This window comes from Clinocottus analis, unplaced genomic scaffold (assembly GCF_023055335.1).
Source record: "Clinocottus analis isolate CAN_PGR_092001 unplaced genomic scaffold, fCliAna1.0.p SCAF_22, whole genome shotgun sequence".
Taxonomy (NCBI): domain Eukaryota; kingdom Metazoa; phylum Chordata; class Actinopteri; order Perciformes; family Cottidae; genus Clinocottus; species Clinocottus analis.
The window spans coordinates 7,609,052-7,629,230 of NW_027175954.1; the positions used below are offsets into that span (position 1 = coordinate 7,609,052).

The 20,179-nt window shown below is 40.2% G+C and overlaps 1 protein-coding gene across 2 annotated transcripts in view; it reads right to left on the reverse strand.

Annotated features, from left to right (window-relative positions):
• Positions 1-4,455: 4,455 nt before the first annotated feature.
• Positions 4,456-20,179, reverse strand: part of ndst3 (N-deacetylase/N-sulfotransferase (heparan glucosaminyl) 3) — a 36,622-nt gene continuing 20,898 nt past the window's right edge. The window contains exons 7-15 of one of the 2 annotated variants that reach the window (XM_068589267.1): positions 15,050-15,232; positions 13,571-13,667; positions 12,537-12,660; positions 11,793-11,967; positions 11,208-11,378; positions 10,627-10,736; positions 8,036-8,138; positions 6,759-6,869; positions 4,456-5,521 (exon numbers count right to left, since the gene is read on the reverse strand). In XM_068589267.1, coding sequence (XP_068445368.1) covers positions 5,492-5,521; positions 6,759-6,869; positions 8,036-8,138; positions 10,627-10,736; positions 11,208-11,378; positions 11,793-11,967; positions 12,537-12,660; positions 13,571-13,667; positions 15,050-15,232 — 1,104 coding nt within the window. In that variant the 3' untranslated portion in view covers positions 4,456-5,491. Of the gene's footprint in view, positions 5,527-6,758; positions 6,870-8,035; positions 8,139-10,626; positions 10,737-11,207; positions 11,379-11,792; positions 11,968-12,536; positions 12,661-13,570; positions 13,668-15,049; positions 15,233-20,179 lie in introns of both variants that reach the window. The other variant, XM_068589268.1, reaches the window with a different exon arrangement.

Genomic DNA, 20,179 nt, shown 5'->3' on the forward strand with positions numbered 1-20,179 from the left:
TCCTTTACAAAGCAAACAAGTCATGTTGACCGAACACACATTTAAGAACTGAGACAAACAGCTACAGTGAGAAGCTGCATACAATGTTGGCAACAAACACACAAATGTTCTCATTGTAGTGACTATTTGTCCTGTATTTTAGCCACTAGTGGCTGCTCATTAAGCTGAATTGTTCCGAAAAACAATACACTAAATTTTCAATGCTTTATATCATTGCATTTTTCCCCCTTGTGTCCATCCTTTTCCAATTTTACTTGCATATTTAAAACAAACAACATCACAAGATATTAATCGAGCACACTCAAAAACTGTTTCTTTCCCGAATCAGCAACACCTGTTGTTACTGGCATTAACTTAACTTGGCTGAGGCCAGAATATGCCTGTTCAAAAATAGCAGCTATTGCTCAAGACATATTACATATAAACACAGATCAAATGCATTGCTCATACACATCTTTTTTTCAGCTTAGAAAAGCTGCATAGTGGATATTTGTATCTCCAGATTGTGGCCTTTTCCTTTATACAATTTATGTTTACTTACGGACCGAATTGAGATGTTTTAACTCTGGATGTTTGACACATCTGTGACAAACAAACAAACAAACCAGCAGCCTTATCAGCAAGCTGGTGAACTTTACCTGCTGAACCACACGGGCCTCAGGTCCTGCAGGACAAACCAGAATCCAGCAAGCAAAGAATACAGAGTGGACACAAAATGTATTATTTGTTGTCAAATACTTAAAAAAAACAGTATATTCAAAACCATAAGCTAAGACAATGCTTCAAATAATGATGAAAGGGAATCTTAAACATCGATGAAGTTCTCTAGATCTGGAAGTTGTGGCTAATGGTCATTTGTGCCCTGGCTGTGCTTTTAGATGTATCTTTACTTAAGTTATAAATAATGATTTAATCAGCATTTTTTTGAGAAATAAATGCAAACGTCATCATGCATTACAGCGTGCATATCAGTGAATCTTTCCTTTTTCATCCCCATAGACCTTTGATGAAGCATAGGGAAGTAACAGTTTGAATCAAAATGGTATTGTTAATCACCCACACAGGATGGTTTCACACGCATGAACATAAAGGTAGATTTAATTCAACTAATAAGGCTGAAAGGGACAACATTCTGCAGGCCAATGTGTAATCCATCAATCTTGTGTATCTTTTGTTGAGAATGTATTACCTGAACTCAAAGACCTGCTCTCAGCTGGAGCACAGTTGTCTGAGACCACCCTCCTGTGGTCGTTATCATGCGTTACAAAACATTGGCTCTAATTCTATATGGTTAATATAAGGAAAATAAAACATTAAAACACCTTCTTAAATGCCCTGTTTAAAGACACTGTGATGTTTGAGTATTTTGACATTTTAAAACATGTAAAACATTATTAAACATAACCTTTTTCCTTGGGCTTTTATCAATTTTAGTAATAAAAACATAATCCTGGATATATACATCCATAAACATGTTAATTAAATACATTTAAAGGTTTAATGAATTTAAGATTTCATGGCAGTATATTTTTGATTGGAATATTAAAACCTGTTTGCCTCTCATGATTTTGCATTGTTCTTGTGTTTTTTTTTTTACATTGTCAAGTTTCCATATCATTCAAATCATTTAACATAAGTAAATAAGTATCAACATATTGTGCACAAACATTCATATGAGATAAAACGAGCGACTAACTTTCATTGGCTTTTTATGTATTTTTCTTTTTGCTATTCCCCCTGAACCTTTAGTTGTAGCTTTCTGCACTAATAAGCTTTTATTAGATGACACCAGAGGTGGTACAGAACAGAAGGTCTCTTTATACGCAGTATGTCTTTCTATTAATATCTCTTTCCATCTATGAAACTCTGGAAACATAAAAAAAAACAGTTAACAAAGATATGAAGGTAATGATTAATCTTGCATAAGAGCTCGTACTTGTCACATTTTCTGCTAACTGCTTTTCAGCCAATTGCTTTTGAAGATGGCTAGAAATATGTTTATGAATTAAGAATTACTTTTAGACTGATTACATCTAGATGTGCAACACTTTAGCAATGTACTTCCTTTCTCTTTCTTTTATAAAATATTTGAAACTATAATCAGATGTACATACCTACAGGCAAATCATAAGTATACTAATATGTTATTATAATTAATGATGTAGTTAATAACTATATACACTGGCCCACTTTTACTCCTTTCTCTATGGACGCATAAATAATTTATGCTTTAAAAAATAAAACGGATCATTATAACCAGTACATCATGTCTGAAAATGTACCTTTTTTTCTTTTTTCACTCCAGCCTGTCACATCTAGGCTCAAAGTCTGCAGCAAAAATGGAAGACCAGAGAAACAGACTCCTAGGAAAGCTATTTATTTACAAAAATATATCCAGGCAATGCAGTTTATAGGAATCAGCTAAGGAGTAGTAAACAGCATGTATAGATGTGGAAGGAGGAGAAAAAGAAAACAAATCTGCATCCTGTTGGGGTGACGACAGGATCCCTGATAGAGAGCCAAAAGCCGAGAAATCCATGGCCAGAGCACACAACAAGCCATGAAGGTGTGGCTCATGCAGCTGCCGATCCTCCATTCAGCACCTGCAACAGACAACCAGGAAGAAGACAGGAACAGGGACATTTATAGGATGAGGGTTATCACATGCTCAGCTGGTGATCTCACACAGTACAGATGTGTTTGGGTAGTAGTGTGTGACACAAATGTTGATGGTGGCAGCTTACCTTTGACTTAAACATAGTTTCCTATTACTTTGAAAATGTGAAGGCCGTCCATCTCGTTCAAGGTTTATTGCAAATACTCTACATTTTATGTCCAGAAAAAAAGAAGTGGCTCAACAGCAGATTAACACATATAATCTCACCTGGCAACCCTTATTGCTGGATAACAAAACACTTACCCACACTTCCTAACACTGATTACCATGTGTTCACATGTTTTCAAGTCTGTCTTAGAACAGCGGTGAGGTGCCTATGTGTTAATTGAAACTGGTTTTACTTGCTTGCTGTAAACATTCCTCCTGTTTGGGATTGAGCAGTTCAATTGAAGTTAATATGAGTCATCACCAGTCTGAGATATTAGAGTCGAGTGGATATCTTCTGGAGTTCCAGTCTTATTTATTCAAAACCCCTATTTGTTTGTCAGTAACAGTGTGGCTCCCATAAGATGTAGCATGGGACTTCCAGCTGCTTGACCAAATAAAGAAGAGTGTGAATGGTGGGAGTGTTTCTTCATATTGGCATTCTATCTTGTTTTATTTTTCATTTTGTAACAGCAATGCCTTTTCTTTACCGCCCTAACATGTGCACTTTGTGAAAACAGGCATAGTAACACAACCTTGTTGTTGGTGTTCGGTTCTGTGGGACTCCTGTCTCCTTTCACATTCCCGCTCATTTTATTATTTTATCTTGCAGAAACAAATCTTTATTTGCTCATACTCTATCGCAAGCTGCAAATCGGGAGTGGGACACAATACATATAGCTTTGTCTGTGTGGTTCCTTATCACAAATGATCAATGTGGCCAAAGGATTCTCTGCTCAAAGGGCCCCAAAATACAGACGAGCACCAGAAGCAACCTGTCAGCAGCTAACAAGTGAAGATCTGACATCAGTGTTCGATGCTCTCACCTCAATGTTTTATGCCCTGACCTCAAGGTTCTCTGACCTCAGGGTCCTCTGAGCTAAGGGTTCAATAGTCTAACTTCAAGGTTTTCTAAAATTGTGTCATTGTGTTGAAATACCCCCCCCCCCCTTTTTTTTTTTTTGAAGAATCCTTTATTAATCCCACAATTATTCTCTGCATTTTCCCATCCTTAGTAATTAAGGAGCTTTGTGCTGCAGTGAAGCACTGGGGCTTCAGTGTCTTGATCAAGGACACTTCAACATAAAACAATGGGGGAAAAAAAAAGGGACTCAACCGGCTTCCTTGGTAATCTTTTTTTTTGCCAAATATGAGTTATTTTTTGCACATATATAACTTTATTTGCATTGTTTTAACAAAGTGATTTCACATGTTATTAGTTTTTGTCAGATGGAGCAATCTGGTTTACTTGAAATGGATTTCAATTTTATTTAATCTATTAATTAAAAAAGCACGGATGGAGGAGTCTCAACAAGTTGGACCATTTTGTTCCAACATTTTTGGGGCGGTTGGGCCCGAACATTTTTCTTACTCCGAAATGGGGCGTGACAAAAAAAAGTTTGAGAACTAAACATTATTGTGTGGTCGGTTAGAACTAAACATTATTGTGTGGTCGGTTAGCAAACTGCCTCCTTGATGTCTTACCTTGAGTCTGTTGCCAACCACTAAGGCCAAAGATTAGACTTCACAAGTGTGTATGCAGGTGTGTCCTGGCACATGTTGTCTTTTCCGTGTTGCTTCCTCATTAAAAAAAATAAAATATATATATATATACACTATATATACACATTTCGTCAGTAATATCCATTTTTTTATTTCGGTTTCTGTGTTTGACATTTAGGTTTTTTTGCATTCAAATAGAAGCTCAACAACGTAGGCCACTGGTTTAAAAAGGAAAGAAAAAGGAGGTTGAGACTTAAATGAAACACTGACAAAACAAAAACTGCCTGCGGTAACAGTAGCTACTTAAAGACTCTCGGAATTAAGTGTCATATTCATTCGGCTCATTTTGGTCAGCTATCTTCACAAACTCATGTACCTTCTGCATGGCTTGTCACAGGAAAAATAATGAGCGGGCAATGCATCTTTCTTCAGGGACTCATTTTCAGGCCATACTTTTCAGTGTAAGCCTCTAGTGACATCTCTAAAGGTGAACAAGGCTACCAGATCTACCAGAAACTATAGCTTTATATAAAAAATAAAATAAAAAACTCATAAAACAATGAGAACCTATCGTGGGAATCCTGTCACTCGCCCTGAGTCTATATGCACTTATCCTCCCTGCTTATTCACTCTCATTGTGGCAAAAAACAACAACGAAAAGAGAAAAAAAACAACCACAAAGGGTGAGGTTTTTTTGTCTTGGAGATGCATGGAACAGAACTTAGTGCAAAGTCATCTCTATGGGAACCACGCACAGCTGACCAGCGCTGTTCTGGCATCATAAATTAGAGGTTAAACAAAAAAGTCATCACTTTCAAAGTCACTGAAGCTCTCCACGAGAGTTCACCACATTTCAGAACAGGGTATGAGCATCAAAGACTTGCTAAATGCTTCTTGTCCATCATGGTTCTCTTCATCCTTATAATGTGGCTCTTCCTTTTAGTCCCACTTTCTGCAGAGCTGGCAGAGTCACCTGGATCTCTGATTCCTCCATCCATTCTTTCATCCTTCCAAGAGTTCAGCTTCAGCCCGCTGCTCCCTTCAACTGTGTTACAGCTCCTTCGTGAAACAAGGCACCTTGTCCTTGCATTCACCTCAGGGTTCACTAAAAGGCCACAGATAGATCATCTGAAGGTCAGGTGCTCCTGGTCTTTGACCCCTTGACCTTTAACCCTGGTTCATGGGTGCAAAGGTTATCTAACCTTCAGAAAGAGGTCAAGAGAGGGAGGGGATGGAGAGGGAAAAGAGAAGGAAAAAGTAGTATTTTAATTCCATTTTGTTTACCTACGGATTCAAAAACCAAACACTAAAAAGGAGAGAAAACATGCTGTAATTGCTGTGAATAGGCTGAAAAACCTAAAGGGACTTGTCAAGTTGCTCCTTCTGATTCATAAACAGTGGCCATCAGCGGCACAACAAAATTAGACAAAATACAAACAATGTCGGGCATGGCAGAAGAAAGAGAGCTCTGCAAAAAAAAAAAGGTGAGGCGACTATCAGCAGCAGCACTTACACCAGGAAGCATCATTTAAGTGCATGCTCTGAATGCTTCAACAGGATTAAAAGGTAATAAGAGGATGTCTTTTTTCGAAGAAGCCAGCAATATTTGTATTCTCTTTGTATTTTGAATCATCCATTGATACTCTATCCAAACCTTTTGCTTTCGTTGCTTGCTCTGTGTATGGTTTAACTAAGAGCTTAACGGTCTTCAAAAAAAAATCTTATTTTGAGAGAAGGGGTTCTGCATGGACATACAATTTCTGTGTTGGGTTTTTCTTTCCTTTCAAGCTGATGAAAGCACGCACCAATCAGAGGTGAGCCAGGTTTAAATCAAAGTCTGGCAATGGTTAATAAATAACTTTTCTTTCTTATACTATCACACTAATTGTCCTGGTAATTTATCCAGGGCCCTTTGCTGAATGACATCCCCTGCCTTTCCTGTGTATCTCCATCACTATCAAATAAAGCAAAAATGCCCTAACATAATCATAAAAAGATACTTAAGATACATGCTGACCTGAAGATTGTGAACTATGTGGTTGCACGCACACCAGCTGTGCTGTTTCTAAATGATTTTTCTGCACTGGAATTATCACAGCATCAAAAACACATCTTACTAACTGGCCTGACGGCCGTAAAAAAAGTGTTAGCAATGGGTTGGAGTCTACCTCATACTTTCAATAGCTAGAGTACACGGTGCTAAAGAAAACACTATTTTATCCTAGTCTGCGGCTTTAAGTAATAGGAGGGTGTACATTTATGTTTGTGCGTATATATGTATTTGTATGTATTCACAGATATACCCATATGTATTTATTTGTATTTGTATGGTTATGTGCAAGTGTATCTTTATGTATGTGTAGTGTGCACATCTTTATTTGTATGCATATTTAGAAAATCAATAGAAATCTGATCACAAAAGATGCATGCTGACCTTCTGCAGCTCCTCTCTTAGCCAGGATGGGAGGGGCTGTCCAAGGCGATGCAGCAGCTTTGACAGCTCCACGTTGTGTTCCCTGTAGTACCTGGAGAGATATGCATGTGCCTGAAGAGAGAAGAGGGGAAACGGTGGAAGAAAAGGAATGGTGAGAGCAAAAATAGGTAAGAGGATGAGCAAGTGGGAGAGTGAGAGAGATCGAGTGAGAAAATAAAACATACAGGTAAAGAGTAAAGTTGGTGAGTCAGTATGCAATAAGTGGCACAGGCAGAATACGGAACGTATAGTAGAATATGGAAAGAGGCAGGAAATGGGGGGAGACATGAGCGATGAGAAAAAGGGGGAGTATTGAAGGAGACAGGAAAGGTGAATGAAAAAAGGGTTGGAGGGAGACATATTTAGAGGCGGAAATAAAAAGACAACACAAGAGTATGGGGGCAAGCACAAAATTGAGAGAGATTAATGATGTGCCAGGATCTTTAGATTAGTTTATTTCTCCTCAATAGGACTTTAGGGCCACTAAGTGCCACGTGGTATGAAGAGAGCTAAGAAAAGGGAGGTTTGAGAGAGGGAGAAAATTACATGAAGGATGTATGCGATCCATTATCTCTCCTCCTCCTGAGTGCCTCCCTGGTGTTCCCTCCATTTCCCTCCTCCTCATCTGTTCTCTCCTTCTGTCCCCTTGGTGAAAACTCAAATGCAGTATAATTACAGGTGACACTGAGCCATTAGCCATGTGTGAGCACAGGAGGGAAGACAAATTGTATCTATGTGTGTTTGTCTTCATGTGAGAGCAAATGTGTGATTCATTGTAGGCAGGTCTGCTCTCTCCTCTGTGGAATCAGTAGCCAGGACAAAGATTTATGAATTGGATTTGCTCCTTATCCCCCCCCCCCCCCTCCCCCACCACCATCCCTCACCACCACACACACACACACACACACACACACACACACACACACACACACACACACACACACACACACACACACACACACACAGACACACAGACACACACGGGTGCTATGTCACTATTGAGTCCTCATAATTAGGTTGTAACTTCCTGGCTGGATCTGATTGGCTGACAGTTTCCACCCCACCGCTGAGTCCTGTGGGAAATTTTGCCACAGCGGTGGAGGGGACTGTGTGTCATTGTCAGTCAGGCTGCTTCTTTTTCTTTTTTCTTTTTCTCCTTGTCTAACATTTTATTCAATGCATATCAGTATTTTTTTTAGCGAGCAAAAATCTATTATATTCACGATGTATTTGTTTACCTCTGGCTCCATAGGAGGGTACTTTCTTCCTTTGCTCTTTCCCAAACATTTTGTCTTTCCTCCCTCAAGGAGCTGGCACCAAAAGCCCTTCTGAGGGTCAAACCTGGGATAAAAGAAACAGAGAGAGATGGATGAAAGAAAGAAAGAAAGAAAGAAAGGAAGAAAGAAAGAAAGAAGACACATCTTACTAAAAAATATTTAAATATTTAATATTTAAAATATAAATGGTAAATTCTAGTCTTTCGACCACTCAAAGCGCTTTAACACTATATGTCATTCACCCATTCACACTGACGGTCATGCAACGTGCCACCTGCCAAACAAGATTATCTAATTGTTCACATCCATTTATACACCGCAAAAACAGGTAGAACAGATCAATCTGTTTCCTAGGGCATTAGCTCTTGGTAGGGCAAACAAGGCAATCAAACAGGTCTTGGGGGACAGCAGAGGTGGTTCGGGCATCTAATTAGGATGCCTCCTGGGAGCTTCACACTGGAGTTTTTTTCGGGCGCGCCCAACTGGTAGGAGACCCCGGGGAAGACCCAGAACATGCTAGAAGGATAACATCTCCCAGCTGGCCTGGGCACGTCTTGGTCTCCCTCATAATGAGTTAGAAAATGTTGCAGCAGAAAGGGAAGTCTGGGTCAGCCTGCTTGGCCTTCTACCACCACGACCTGACCCCGGATAAGCGGAAGACAGTGGCTGGATGGATTGAAATTTACTCTCAACAAAAACACAGTGGAAGATTATCTGACTGCCATAGTTATAGGTACATGACCAGGGAAAGACAGTAATCACAATTTCAGTGTTCGAAAGAGCATGTATGTATGCATATATATATATATATATATATATATATATATATATATATATATATATATATATATATATATATATATATATATATATACATATGATGCATACATAAATATGCATGTCATGTATACATTAATCATTAATACACCTTGCTTTTGTCATATTGTAGTACAATGTACATTTAAAGAAGAGGTAAAAGGATATGCATTTACTGTCAACTGCTATTTGGCAGTCAGAGTGTAAAGGCTAATGTTGATGTGACTGAAAGACGCAAATATTGTTCTTTATCCGCATGCATCAATCGGCGAGTAAAAAAGAAAAAAAGAGTTAAGTGGTTCTCCTTCAGTTTTCTTTTGACAGAAAAGGAGGAAGAAAAGAGAGAGGGATTAAATAAATAGGCTCCAGTGTTGAGGATCTGTCAGACTGCTGCCATGTCAAAAGAATGAGAAGTTGAAAAGAAAGATTAGGCTTTTGTGTAACTCTGTCTTCACCCCCCAAAAAAAAGCACACACACACACACAGCTTCCTTATTATTCTGTCAAAAAGCATCTTTTTACACATTATTTGTATGCATGTGGGCTTGTGATTCAAGACAGAGGCACTCTCTGTCCCAATCTGAGCTTCATAGTGGAGATGTCCATGTCTGGAGATCTGAGGGCTTGCAAGCAGATGCGTTCTGATAAGTGGTGCTTAAGATACCTAAACCAGCTCCCACCCCTGTCAAACTTCAAGGTCACGTCAAACATATCTATTGAAGAACAAGTAGGACATGCATGTCCTAGGCTAAAGACATCATTATGATGACACAATAAAACCAGTTTCTGCCTTTTCACCTGCCTTTTTTATCTATTGTGACATAATGTAAAGAATATGTTTAGTTCATACTGTAGAAGTTGCTTTAGTTATTTACCTTGGTTACTGGTGTCTTTGCTGTTTTACTTCTTTTAGATTGACACTGTGCAGTGCACTAACCTTTGCGTACTTTTATTTATTCAGACAGCTGTAATACACACTGGCAGGCAGAGTAAGTGAGACAGTCAACGCTCTGCTGGGATTTGATCCTTGGCCGGCGACTCAGGGGGCTGAAACTTCACCATTTGACTTTCTTTTGGCAAGTACAGGCATCAATTTTGTATTGCTGCCTGTGTATATGAAATAAAAACAATATTTATGGTCTTCAAAATTCTAGAAACAATGTTATTAGATGTTAATATTCTTAATATTTTTGGAAGTGATGGCTAAAATATGAATATCAGGAGATGCTAGTTTTTGATTAAACTTAATTTGCCATTATATTTACGAACTTCTGCCATTTACTCCATATACCTAAATGCATCAAAATAACTTGATGTTTATTTCCTCCTTTTTGTCGCATCATCTCTTGTTCGTGTTGTATGTATATCTCCTTTGCACTCTCTTAAGGGACCACACACTACTACATACAAACCTAAATTTGAGTCAAGGGATAAATGCAGCAGCTCAAAGCAAGTCGTGAATTGACCGTATGTTATTGGCTTATCTTTGATGTCAGGTGATGTCAATGACTGTTGTAGTGTTTAGAAAATGACACCACTTGGCACCAAAGTCTAGCAAATTGGAGATGACCAGTTTAGCATCCCACTGTTCACCAATAGATGTCAGGCTTCACACAGATGTAGGTTTAGAGTCTTGTTATAGCGGGAATCTATCACAGTCCGTGCCAGGTGAAAGGCACCTTACCCAGAGACGCCAGAGATGATGGAGACGTAAAGGAGAAAGCAAGAGAGACTTACGTAAGGGCCTGGGAGTAGTTGAAGTGAGGAGTGACTCCCAGGAACTTTTGGACTTCATCCATCACTGTCGCAGGGTCAGTTCTCAGCTGATGGCCATCTATGATCATCACCTACACACAAATACAGTCATACTGTAACACTGGGCACTATTAAGTAACTTGCTTATGAAGGGCATGGGAGCAACTTTTTTAGTATAATTGTATACACTTTAATGACAGTTAAAAATGATGGAAAACAAAACTCTGAAAGAAGGTGTAACACATTACTCTTTTTCTTTTTGTGTAGTTTTTCAACAAATTTCTTCGGGCTATGCTCAAAGTTTTACAGTATGTAGTTAATATCTATACACAATATAAGGACATTTAAAATAACAATATTCCATCATAAATGTTCCTGATCACAAACCAAAATCAGTATATGTCAAACCTGAACTCTTTCATTCCTTTTCTTCTAAATGTGTAAACAACAAATATCATCTAACAAAACCAATGCAAGGCTTTTGCATTGCAGAGTGTGTTATCTGTGCATGAGCTTTGTATTACAATCCAACAGAGTGCATTTGGGTCTGTGCCTGTGCGTACCTGGTTAGCAGGGTAGTAAGTAAGCCACCTCTCGAGGTGTGAGGAGTAGAGACCGGGGATGAGACAGCGGCTCTGCAGGGAGCGGAGCTCGGCCGGCGCTCCTGCTCTCGCACTGATGACATCGTAGAAAGTGAACCGCAGGGCTGCGTGGTCCTCATGAGCTCTTTGATGCTGGGAAGGTTAGCAGATTTTTACCACATCAATTATCACTCTAATTGTACAATGGATCTCATTCCTTGTCTTAAAACGTCAAGTAATGTATTCACAACTTTGCGCGAGAGACTATTTTTATTGTCGACCATGACATTTCAACAGGCACGTTGTTGACATTCATGTCTCATTAATCAAAGAGTTGAGCGGAAGATTTCAGGATCTCGTGACATTTCCCACACTGAGACGTATAGAAAAATTGGGCTCATCAACCTCCATACTCGCGGAGAGAAATTCAACTCCAAATTCAATCTTGGATACAGAATTCAATTAAAATCCATACAGAGATGAAGCGCGTCATAGGCCGCTGCATAGAGGTAACAGAAAATACATGCACAGTCACTTGCATCTAATGCTGTGTGCTTGTGCATGTACCTGGTACCAGCTGTAGGCCCTGTCGGAGGGGTTGATGAGCAGGGTGATGATCTTGGCCTTGGGCAGCAGGGCAGCAGCTCGACGCGGGGACTCCTCCGACGGGAAGTAGTTTGCACTCTTTTCAAACAGGAAGTCCGTGCTAACATTAGAGGGCACGGGGAAAAACTCCATGTACCTGAAGCAACAGACACATAGAACATTGAGAGGAAATTCAAATGTACATACACACACTAATGCTACACACCGGTTACACAAGCAGCACAGCTTCACTTTAGTCACAGAGAGTGGAGCGTGCAACATTTTTACAAAGTCAGATACCGTCTTAAAGTTATGGCCTTAATCTGTGCTTAGAAAGGGAGCCCAAAACAAATTCGGCAATTTAATTTTAAGAGTGTTTAATGACACATTTTCAGAGTTAAGTCTTTTCTGGATGACTTTGGATACTGCACCAGCTGTGTCTCTGTCAGCTAAGTAACCCATTTATGGGTCAATTTAGGCATCCGTATGTCTGTTGGCTTATGTTTGCAGACTTAAAAGATCCTTTTGAAGATGTTTTTCAAACTGTTTTGAACTGCTTAATGTATCATTGAAGCCTGCAAAACACATTGACATCTACAACAACCTTGCAAAATGAAAAAAGGGTTGTTTATAATAATTATTTTTACCTCAGAATTTGACTGACAAAAGCGTCCAGAAAGAGAATGATAAGTGTGCTAGGATGTAGATGTGTGTTTGTGTTTTTACCAGTCAATTCCTTTGTGGTAGTTATTGGTGTTGAAGAACTGGACCTCCTCATACGTCTTTGGACTGGGAAAGTTACTGGAGATGGAGGGATGCATGAGTAGGAAGAGATAAAGTGCTGTCGTTCCTGGAAGAAAGGGCATAATTCATAACTGGCTCGTTAATGCAGCTCAGCAGAGAGCAGTCTGTGTGTGTGTGTGTGTGTGTGTGTCTGTCTGTGTGTGTGTGTGTGTGTGTGTGTGTGTGTGTGTCAGTACGTGTGAGAGCTGTCATCCACTGATCCGTACTGGATGATTTTACCCTCCGCAAGATTTATATCTTGCTGAGAATACACCATGTGTGTGTGTGTGTGTGTGTGTGTGTGTGTGTGTGTGTGTGTGTGTGTGTGTGTGTGTGTGTGTGTGTGTGTGTGTCTGTGTGCAATGATCACAGGGCTCCCTAACAAATGATTCAAAAAACATTTGACACCAATCAGGACTGGGGGCTTCGGTCGTGCCCTCTGTCTCCCCCTCAGCAGCTCCCTTTTCACCCTCTTCCCCTAAATCGTACTCCCACGCATCCTGTTACACCCACCCCTCACCCTGTTTCCCATTTGCTCTAACATCTCTTTAATGTGAGGCCTACCCTGCAATAAAATTAGAATTTATTGTACTGTGGTTGTTGTTAGACTGCTAATGTTGCCACCGTGACCCCATTAGTAAATTATCACCTGGTTAATTAGCAGCATTACGGGACCTCCTCACCTCTCACATCAAACATTAGCAATTACAATTCCTGGGATCACACAAAGCCAGCGTATTCAGATTTTTAATAATGTCATCTTTTTTCTCTTTGAGAGTAATATTCAGAAAAGGAGAGGGTGGTAGCCGGGTGGAAGAAAGGAGGCCACCTTCTTTGTCTCGCTCTGACAGGACCAAAAGCGCTAGGGGGATTGAATGAATCGGCTCTGATGTTGAGGATCCGCAGACACCTGGGCACATAAAAGGAGTCTCTCTGTTGTATGTGCTTGTCTGGCTTTGTGTTTGTGTGTTGCTCACCTGTTTTCTGTGGGCCTATGACCATAAACTTGGGTAACCTGTCACAGGTTTTCTCTTTGGACCAGATGTCTTTATGTCGTTTGTCATCGCATGGGTTCTACAAAGGCACAAACGATTTGCGGTTAAAGTAATGATGTACACATAAAAGATCCAAAAACATATACATATCTATATCTATCTATCTATCTATCTATCTATCTATCTATCTATCTATCTATCTATCTATATATATATATATATATATATATATATATATATATATATATATATATATATATATATATATATATATACACTGTATATGCCTTCAGTACATACATGATTTACTGACTTGAATGACTGAATTTTTGTTTGTGTCATGCATACAAATATTCCTAGTGAGCATAGACACCAAGACAAAAAAAAATGCAGCATGTCATTTTTCAAACACTACCATAAAAACGTTTTTACAAAACTACTTGAACAACTTTCCAAATATACGTTCAGATCTGCTTTGCTTATAACATAAGTACTATCTTAAAGGGAAAATCCATGTTTTGAGCTGATTGGAATAACAATGGTTTAAAATATGCTTGTGATTAGATGGAACCTTTTTAAAAATCTTTTTAAGATTTTCCAATGAAATATTAAATGACTCTATCAAGAAATATGTATGACAACATCCATCAACACATTTTTATTCCTTTACCTCGATTTATCAAAAGCAGTATGCAATTTTCTGTGATTGCACCTTCCTTAAATTCTCTTTGGCGATGTCTACTTCTTGAATACAAAATGTGCTAACAAAACGATTTATCTGTTTTTTTTAAACAAAATCATTTGAGGGACATGCTCTGTACGGGATTTAGAGGGAGGGCCGTCCTTTTCCTTTTATCCATCAAATAAACATTCGGGTAACCTTGTTATTATTTCGGGCAAATACCATATTCATAGCATGGAAATGGCAGTACTCCTTCTTTACCCGAGTTCATGTATAATGTTTTCAACTATAAACTACACTTCTATATGTCAATCCCTGCTATTCATTGTTTCTTACCTTTCTTTATTGTTCTATTGCTCCTTGTTTGTTTCCCTGATTGTTTCCTATTTTTTGTTGGTGCTTATTTTTTTATTATATATATATTTTTTACCATATTGGTAGCTCTATGGTTTATTGGTTGCGTCGGACTCTTGTGGACCATAATTTCCAACATTGTTGATTTATAGACATTATGAATTATAGTCATTATCTTTGTATATAAATTCCCCCTTTTTGTTTTGTATATTTCTTTTGTTAAATGTTTTTTTTGTCTAATAAATAAGAATAAATATTCATTAAATAGTCCGTCTTTCTTTCTTTCTTTTCAAGGCTTTTGGAACAAAGTTAGTATACTGGAAAATAAACTCCCTATAAATATCTCATTAAATCCACATAATAAGAATACTTCTACACAGGAATGCAGAAACACACAAGCCCATACAAGACCAACGCAAACACACCTGCCAGAGCGGGTTCCTTTGTTCGGGAAAAAGCTGGAAGTACTTGTGTGCAAGCTGCAGGGGTGGCAGTGTGTGGAGTTTCAGATTTGTCCACGAGCGAAGGAAGGAGGCCAGGTGGACAAACGTGTAGAGGCCCAGTCGATCATTCCCATAGTTAGACAGGTGGGTCATGAATATACTGATCTAGGGTGGAGCGACAGAGACAGAGTAGAGGGGTAGAGAGGAGCAGGGAGAGGAGTGGAGAGAAGGAAATACATAGTTATTGTATAGTGCAAACTTGAGATAAAGTCAAAATCTCATTTCCCAAGTTCCTGTGTTTGGGAAAAACTGAGGCAGTAAATCGAATCAATGTTGTTGTGACTGCAGTGGAAAGCAAACAGATTATTTATCAGTGTGTGATGGTTTTAAAGTCACTAACAGAGCAGCTGTCCTCCGGGTATCAATATTTGCTATCACTTTGCAAAGAGACACACTCACTTTTGTTACGTACGATTATACATTCACTCTCAGCGAAATACAGTTTTGCTGTGTAGAGTATAAAGAGGGAAACAGATAAACTGAAGCTGATGTATTCACCACTCCTGATAGATAAAGCTCAAGAGGCAGCACAATACTCCTCATAGCCACTGGGTGATGGGAAAGATGCAGCTACACACCGGAAAGTGTTTCTGAGTCTGTCGGTGTGTGTTCATGACGGTTAATGTGTGTGATGGAGAAGAACTCACTCAGAGGGAGCGAAGGAGCAATAGTGTGTTGGTCCAGGCTATCTGTTCTCGCCTCACTGCTTTTATAGGCTGATCAAAGAGACAAGCTAAGATAGCTGCTACAGACAAATGCACACGCACACACACACACGCACACACACACACACACACACACACACACACACACACACACACACACACACACACACACACACACACACTTCGTTTGTGATTGAGGAAGCTTGGGAACGTGAAGTGTCTGGACGAAACGGTAACATCAGCCATTAAGATATGAATTATTTGGAGGGTATGAGCATGTGTGTATGTCTGTCAGTGTGTGCATGGATGATTGTGTGTCAGTACATTTGGGAGATTGTCTATGAATGTGAGAACACACATACGTAGAAGGGCACACAAACATACACAGTGAATTTCTTGGTGACAGAGGACTGTCGGTGCTCCTCTTTAATGCTGAAGGTTGCCGCAGATACAAAGCGACACAGTGTCGGGGTTTGATGGATCAGCGTCCGGCCGACCTGGGAAGCTGTTCAGAATACTGATCGCCCCCGAATACTGAAGTGTGTGTGTGAGAGAGCGAGACGCTGTGGGAGGGAGAAAAAGGAACCAGATGTGTGTGGCTGGTTGCGTGTGTCTTTGTGACAAAGAACGCAACACAGAAAGAACAGAGAGGAGCAGGGGTATGCATGTCAGAGTCATTTTTTGCGCGCGCGCTCGTGTGTGTGTGTGTGTGTGTGTGTGTGTGTGTGTGTAAGTGTCAGCATAATTGTTCATGCGTCTGTGTGTTTGTGTATTCATGCTCAAGTGTGTGCATCTGCCACGGCATTCTTTTCTTGTGCTCACTTTAAGCCAACCAGCAGTGCACCATCCAGCCTTGCCTGCTTCATTTCAATCTGGTTGATGTAAGGGCAACAGTGTGGAACCGCTGTCAAGGCTTCACCAACATGCACTCAAGTAGGAACAACAGCAACACACGGCAGCAATACATGTTTGCTTACTCCTCCTCTCCAACGACTCGTAATGTCGAAATCGAACCTCTCTCTTCTAAGCATGCAGAGAGAAATTGGTGTGCTGCTCTTAGAAACGTGTAATATGAAATTCGACAGCGTCTCACCGGAAACATCTATTCACATTTAGGATTCAGACAGAATATTTCCCATGGCATGCTGCAGTGGTTTGAGCGGAAGTGAACATTATTAAATGAAAAGGTTGTAGACGAATACACAGTCAATGTAGACATACCGGACCTGAGTAAATATACTATTAAATAAACTATTAACCATTTCAAAGTGTCCCATCTTTTGTGTGCTATTTTGAAAGCAGGCAAAGTGATCTAAAAAATGATTTATGTTCCTTTTCAAACCACTCAATACCCTTTGAAATATGGCCGAGTACATGTGTGTATGCACGTTTATGTGTCCGGCTTATGTGCGGGGTGTGTGTGCATAAAAGAGAGAGAGTTAGAGAGAGAGAGAGAATGAAAGAGAGAGAGAGAGAGAGAGAGAGAGAGAGAGAGAGAGATGAAGAGGGAGAAAGAGAGAGAGAGAGAGAGAGAGAGAGAGAGAGAGAGAGAGAATCTGGGTGTTATTGAACATGGAAACATTCATTATGGAGCTTAAGCGATCGCTGCCAAATTAAACAATGGGGTAGAGAGAAGATGATTTGCGTTTGTAATTGGAGAACTGCGGAAAAAGAGAAAACAAAGTACAGAGAGCGGGATGGGGAGGTGACATAGATAGTAACCTTGGCAGGTGAGTCTAAATTAAAAAACAAAAAAAAGCCACTTGAGAGAGTGTTATTCTCCCGACAGTTCAAGGCCAATCGCTTTTGGACGAAGAACTCGCTGTGGGTAAGAATTCAATTAACTGAACCATTTAAACCTTCTCTCTGCATCTGGTGCCACATCTCATTTCCTGAATATTGGATTGCTTTGAGTCCCCTATGTGCCTTTAATAAAGAATACAGCGGCAATAATTTAACACCAGAATTGGGCTCAAATCAAACTTGGAAGTGGACTGGAAGAGACAGAAAAATGAGAGAAATAAACCCAACCACGCAGCTTCCCTCTTTTAAGCTTTCCCCCTTGTCTTTTCTCCTCATTGCCTCCATGCAGCTTCATTTCCTCCCTCTTCTCTCATCCTTTTAATGTCTTGTTCTCACTCTCTCATTTTCTGCAAAAAGGCAGTTTGTGTATTTTTTTTCTTTACTCTCTCCGATCTCATGCTGACCTAGATGCTCTGATGAAGCATGTCAGTCCAACATGGAGTGATGTTCTTCACAATCCTTGTGCACACATGAACACACAGTCACACAAACGCGCTCACACATAGACACACATATCCCATGTCTTGGAAGATTAAGAGAATTCCAGCCATGTATTTGAGTTTGTAACATGCTCCAATCCAGTGTAACATGATTTAATTTTGAAGAAACTACGTATTTTGGTTGATGTTGGATTTATTTCCAGTTTTATCTCTGTCAATGTTGTTGTATCTATCCATCTCTCTATCCATCCATGAATGCATGCCTACAACTCCTACTCTCTTTCTGCTCTGCCTTCTCTCTCCTTCAATGTGTAGCTGGAGTAGCCTGTTTCCCATTACATAGCACTTAGTTCCATATACATTTCTCCCGGATTGAATTGTTATTGCTTCTAAAAAGAAGCCTACATCCCTCCGCCCTCTCTGTTTCGTTCTCTCCCTTTGACTGTCATCGTCCTCTCTCCCCTTCTTGGACTTGCAGTGTCTCTTCCTCATCAGTGGATAATTGAAATCTGAACGTCAACACACCAAATGATTTCGACTCAATTTATTCTGCCTGCTCCAGTCAACATCTTTTCTGCCCCTTTTTCATTCTGCCAACTTCTCCTGCTTTACTCTCACTTTGTAATGTCTACTCCTGTTTGGATTGTAGTGTATCGTGCAGTGTGCATGTGTGAGTGTGTGTGTGTTTGTTTGTGTTTGTGTGTGTTGATGAGCTTCCAAAGTCTTCAGTAGCAATCATCAGGATTACGGAGAAAGGGAAAGAAGGAGTGGAAATGAGACACAAAGATTCACATGTGTGGAAGTCAACATGAACAGGATGTTAAAATCAAGAAGATTAGAGGCAGAAAGAGCTGAAGGAGAGGTGACGTGAGGGGTGAGCATATTGGGTAAAACAGAAGGCAAGGCGGGCGGGAGATTTTGCTGATACGGCTAATAAGCTTAGTGGCAGAGCTAAGCGTTAAATGTCATCTCTGATATATGTCTACAGCTCTGCTTATGTCAGCTATACACTCATTTGCACAAAAATACAAACGCACACGTAGACGCAGATATTTGGATGCTGACACACAAACATATGCACGGGTGTGTGTGTTGTGTGTGTGTGTGTGTGTGCCTGTATGTGCATCACTTCCTCCCTGTATGTGTCTGGATTCTCAAGTGACACAACATGCCGTGACCTGAAAATTAAATCTCAGTCTGTCTGCCACCTTCTCACCCTTCTCTCCCCGACCCCCCTCCATCTCTTCTTGTCCTCCCCCTCTCCTCTCTTCTCTCTCCGCCCTCTCTCACCATCTCTCCGGCCATTTATCGGGGAATGACTTGTGCCCTATTGGCTGTTTGCAGAGTCTAGGTCGTCCAATCGATTGTCGAGCTTATGTGAGACGGGGAGCTCAATGATTGCTGATGCAGGCCGGAATGACGCAAAAGTATTCCAACGCACACGGACCCGTGCACAGACGCGTGTGCACACATGAAGTTAATGCACATGTACACACACACAAATTCAATATTTTGGCTGCTGTCAGTGGTGAACTGCTACCACAGGCCAAATGTGAGTTAAATTCACTGAATGGGAAGTGACAATGTTACCAATGTGCAGATCATCAAACAATAGGAAACCCCGGGGGACTAAAGCAGTGAGCTGCAGCACACTATTGATTATACACACAAAGTGCACACAATAATGAACGTGTATGCGTCCGCAAATGGAAACATAGCTGGAAGAAGCAAAAATAAATCATCAGTCTGAGTGTTTGTATGTGTGTGTGTGTGTGTGGACGTACGTCATGGCAGAATAGTTCTCTTCATTAAGAGATCCAGCAAGAGGAGAGTTTCATCTCTTATTACACTGATTAAAAAAGAAGGAAGTGAAAGAGAAGGACAAAAGAGTGTGGAAACAGAGGAAAAAAATGTAATTAGCCTGTGTGTTTCTGTCTCGCAAGAAGAATGTCACACCCTGTGTGTGTGTGTGCGTGTGTTTGCGTGCGTGCGTGTGTGTGTGTATGTGTGCAAAAGACAGAGAAGGACACGGACTGGCAGTGAGTGTGCAGAGGCCTCCCTCTTGGTTTGTGAGCTCATGCTGAGATGACATCACTGGTGATGTGAGCAAAAAGCATGTTAGGTCCTTTGTTAGCAACGACATT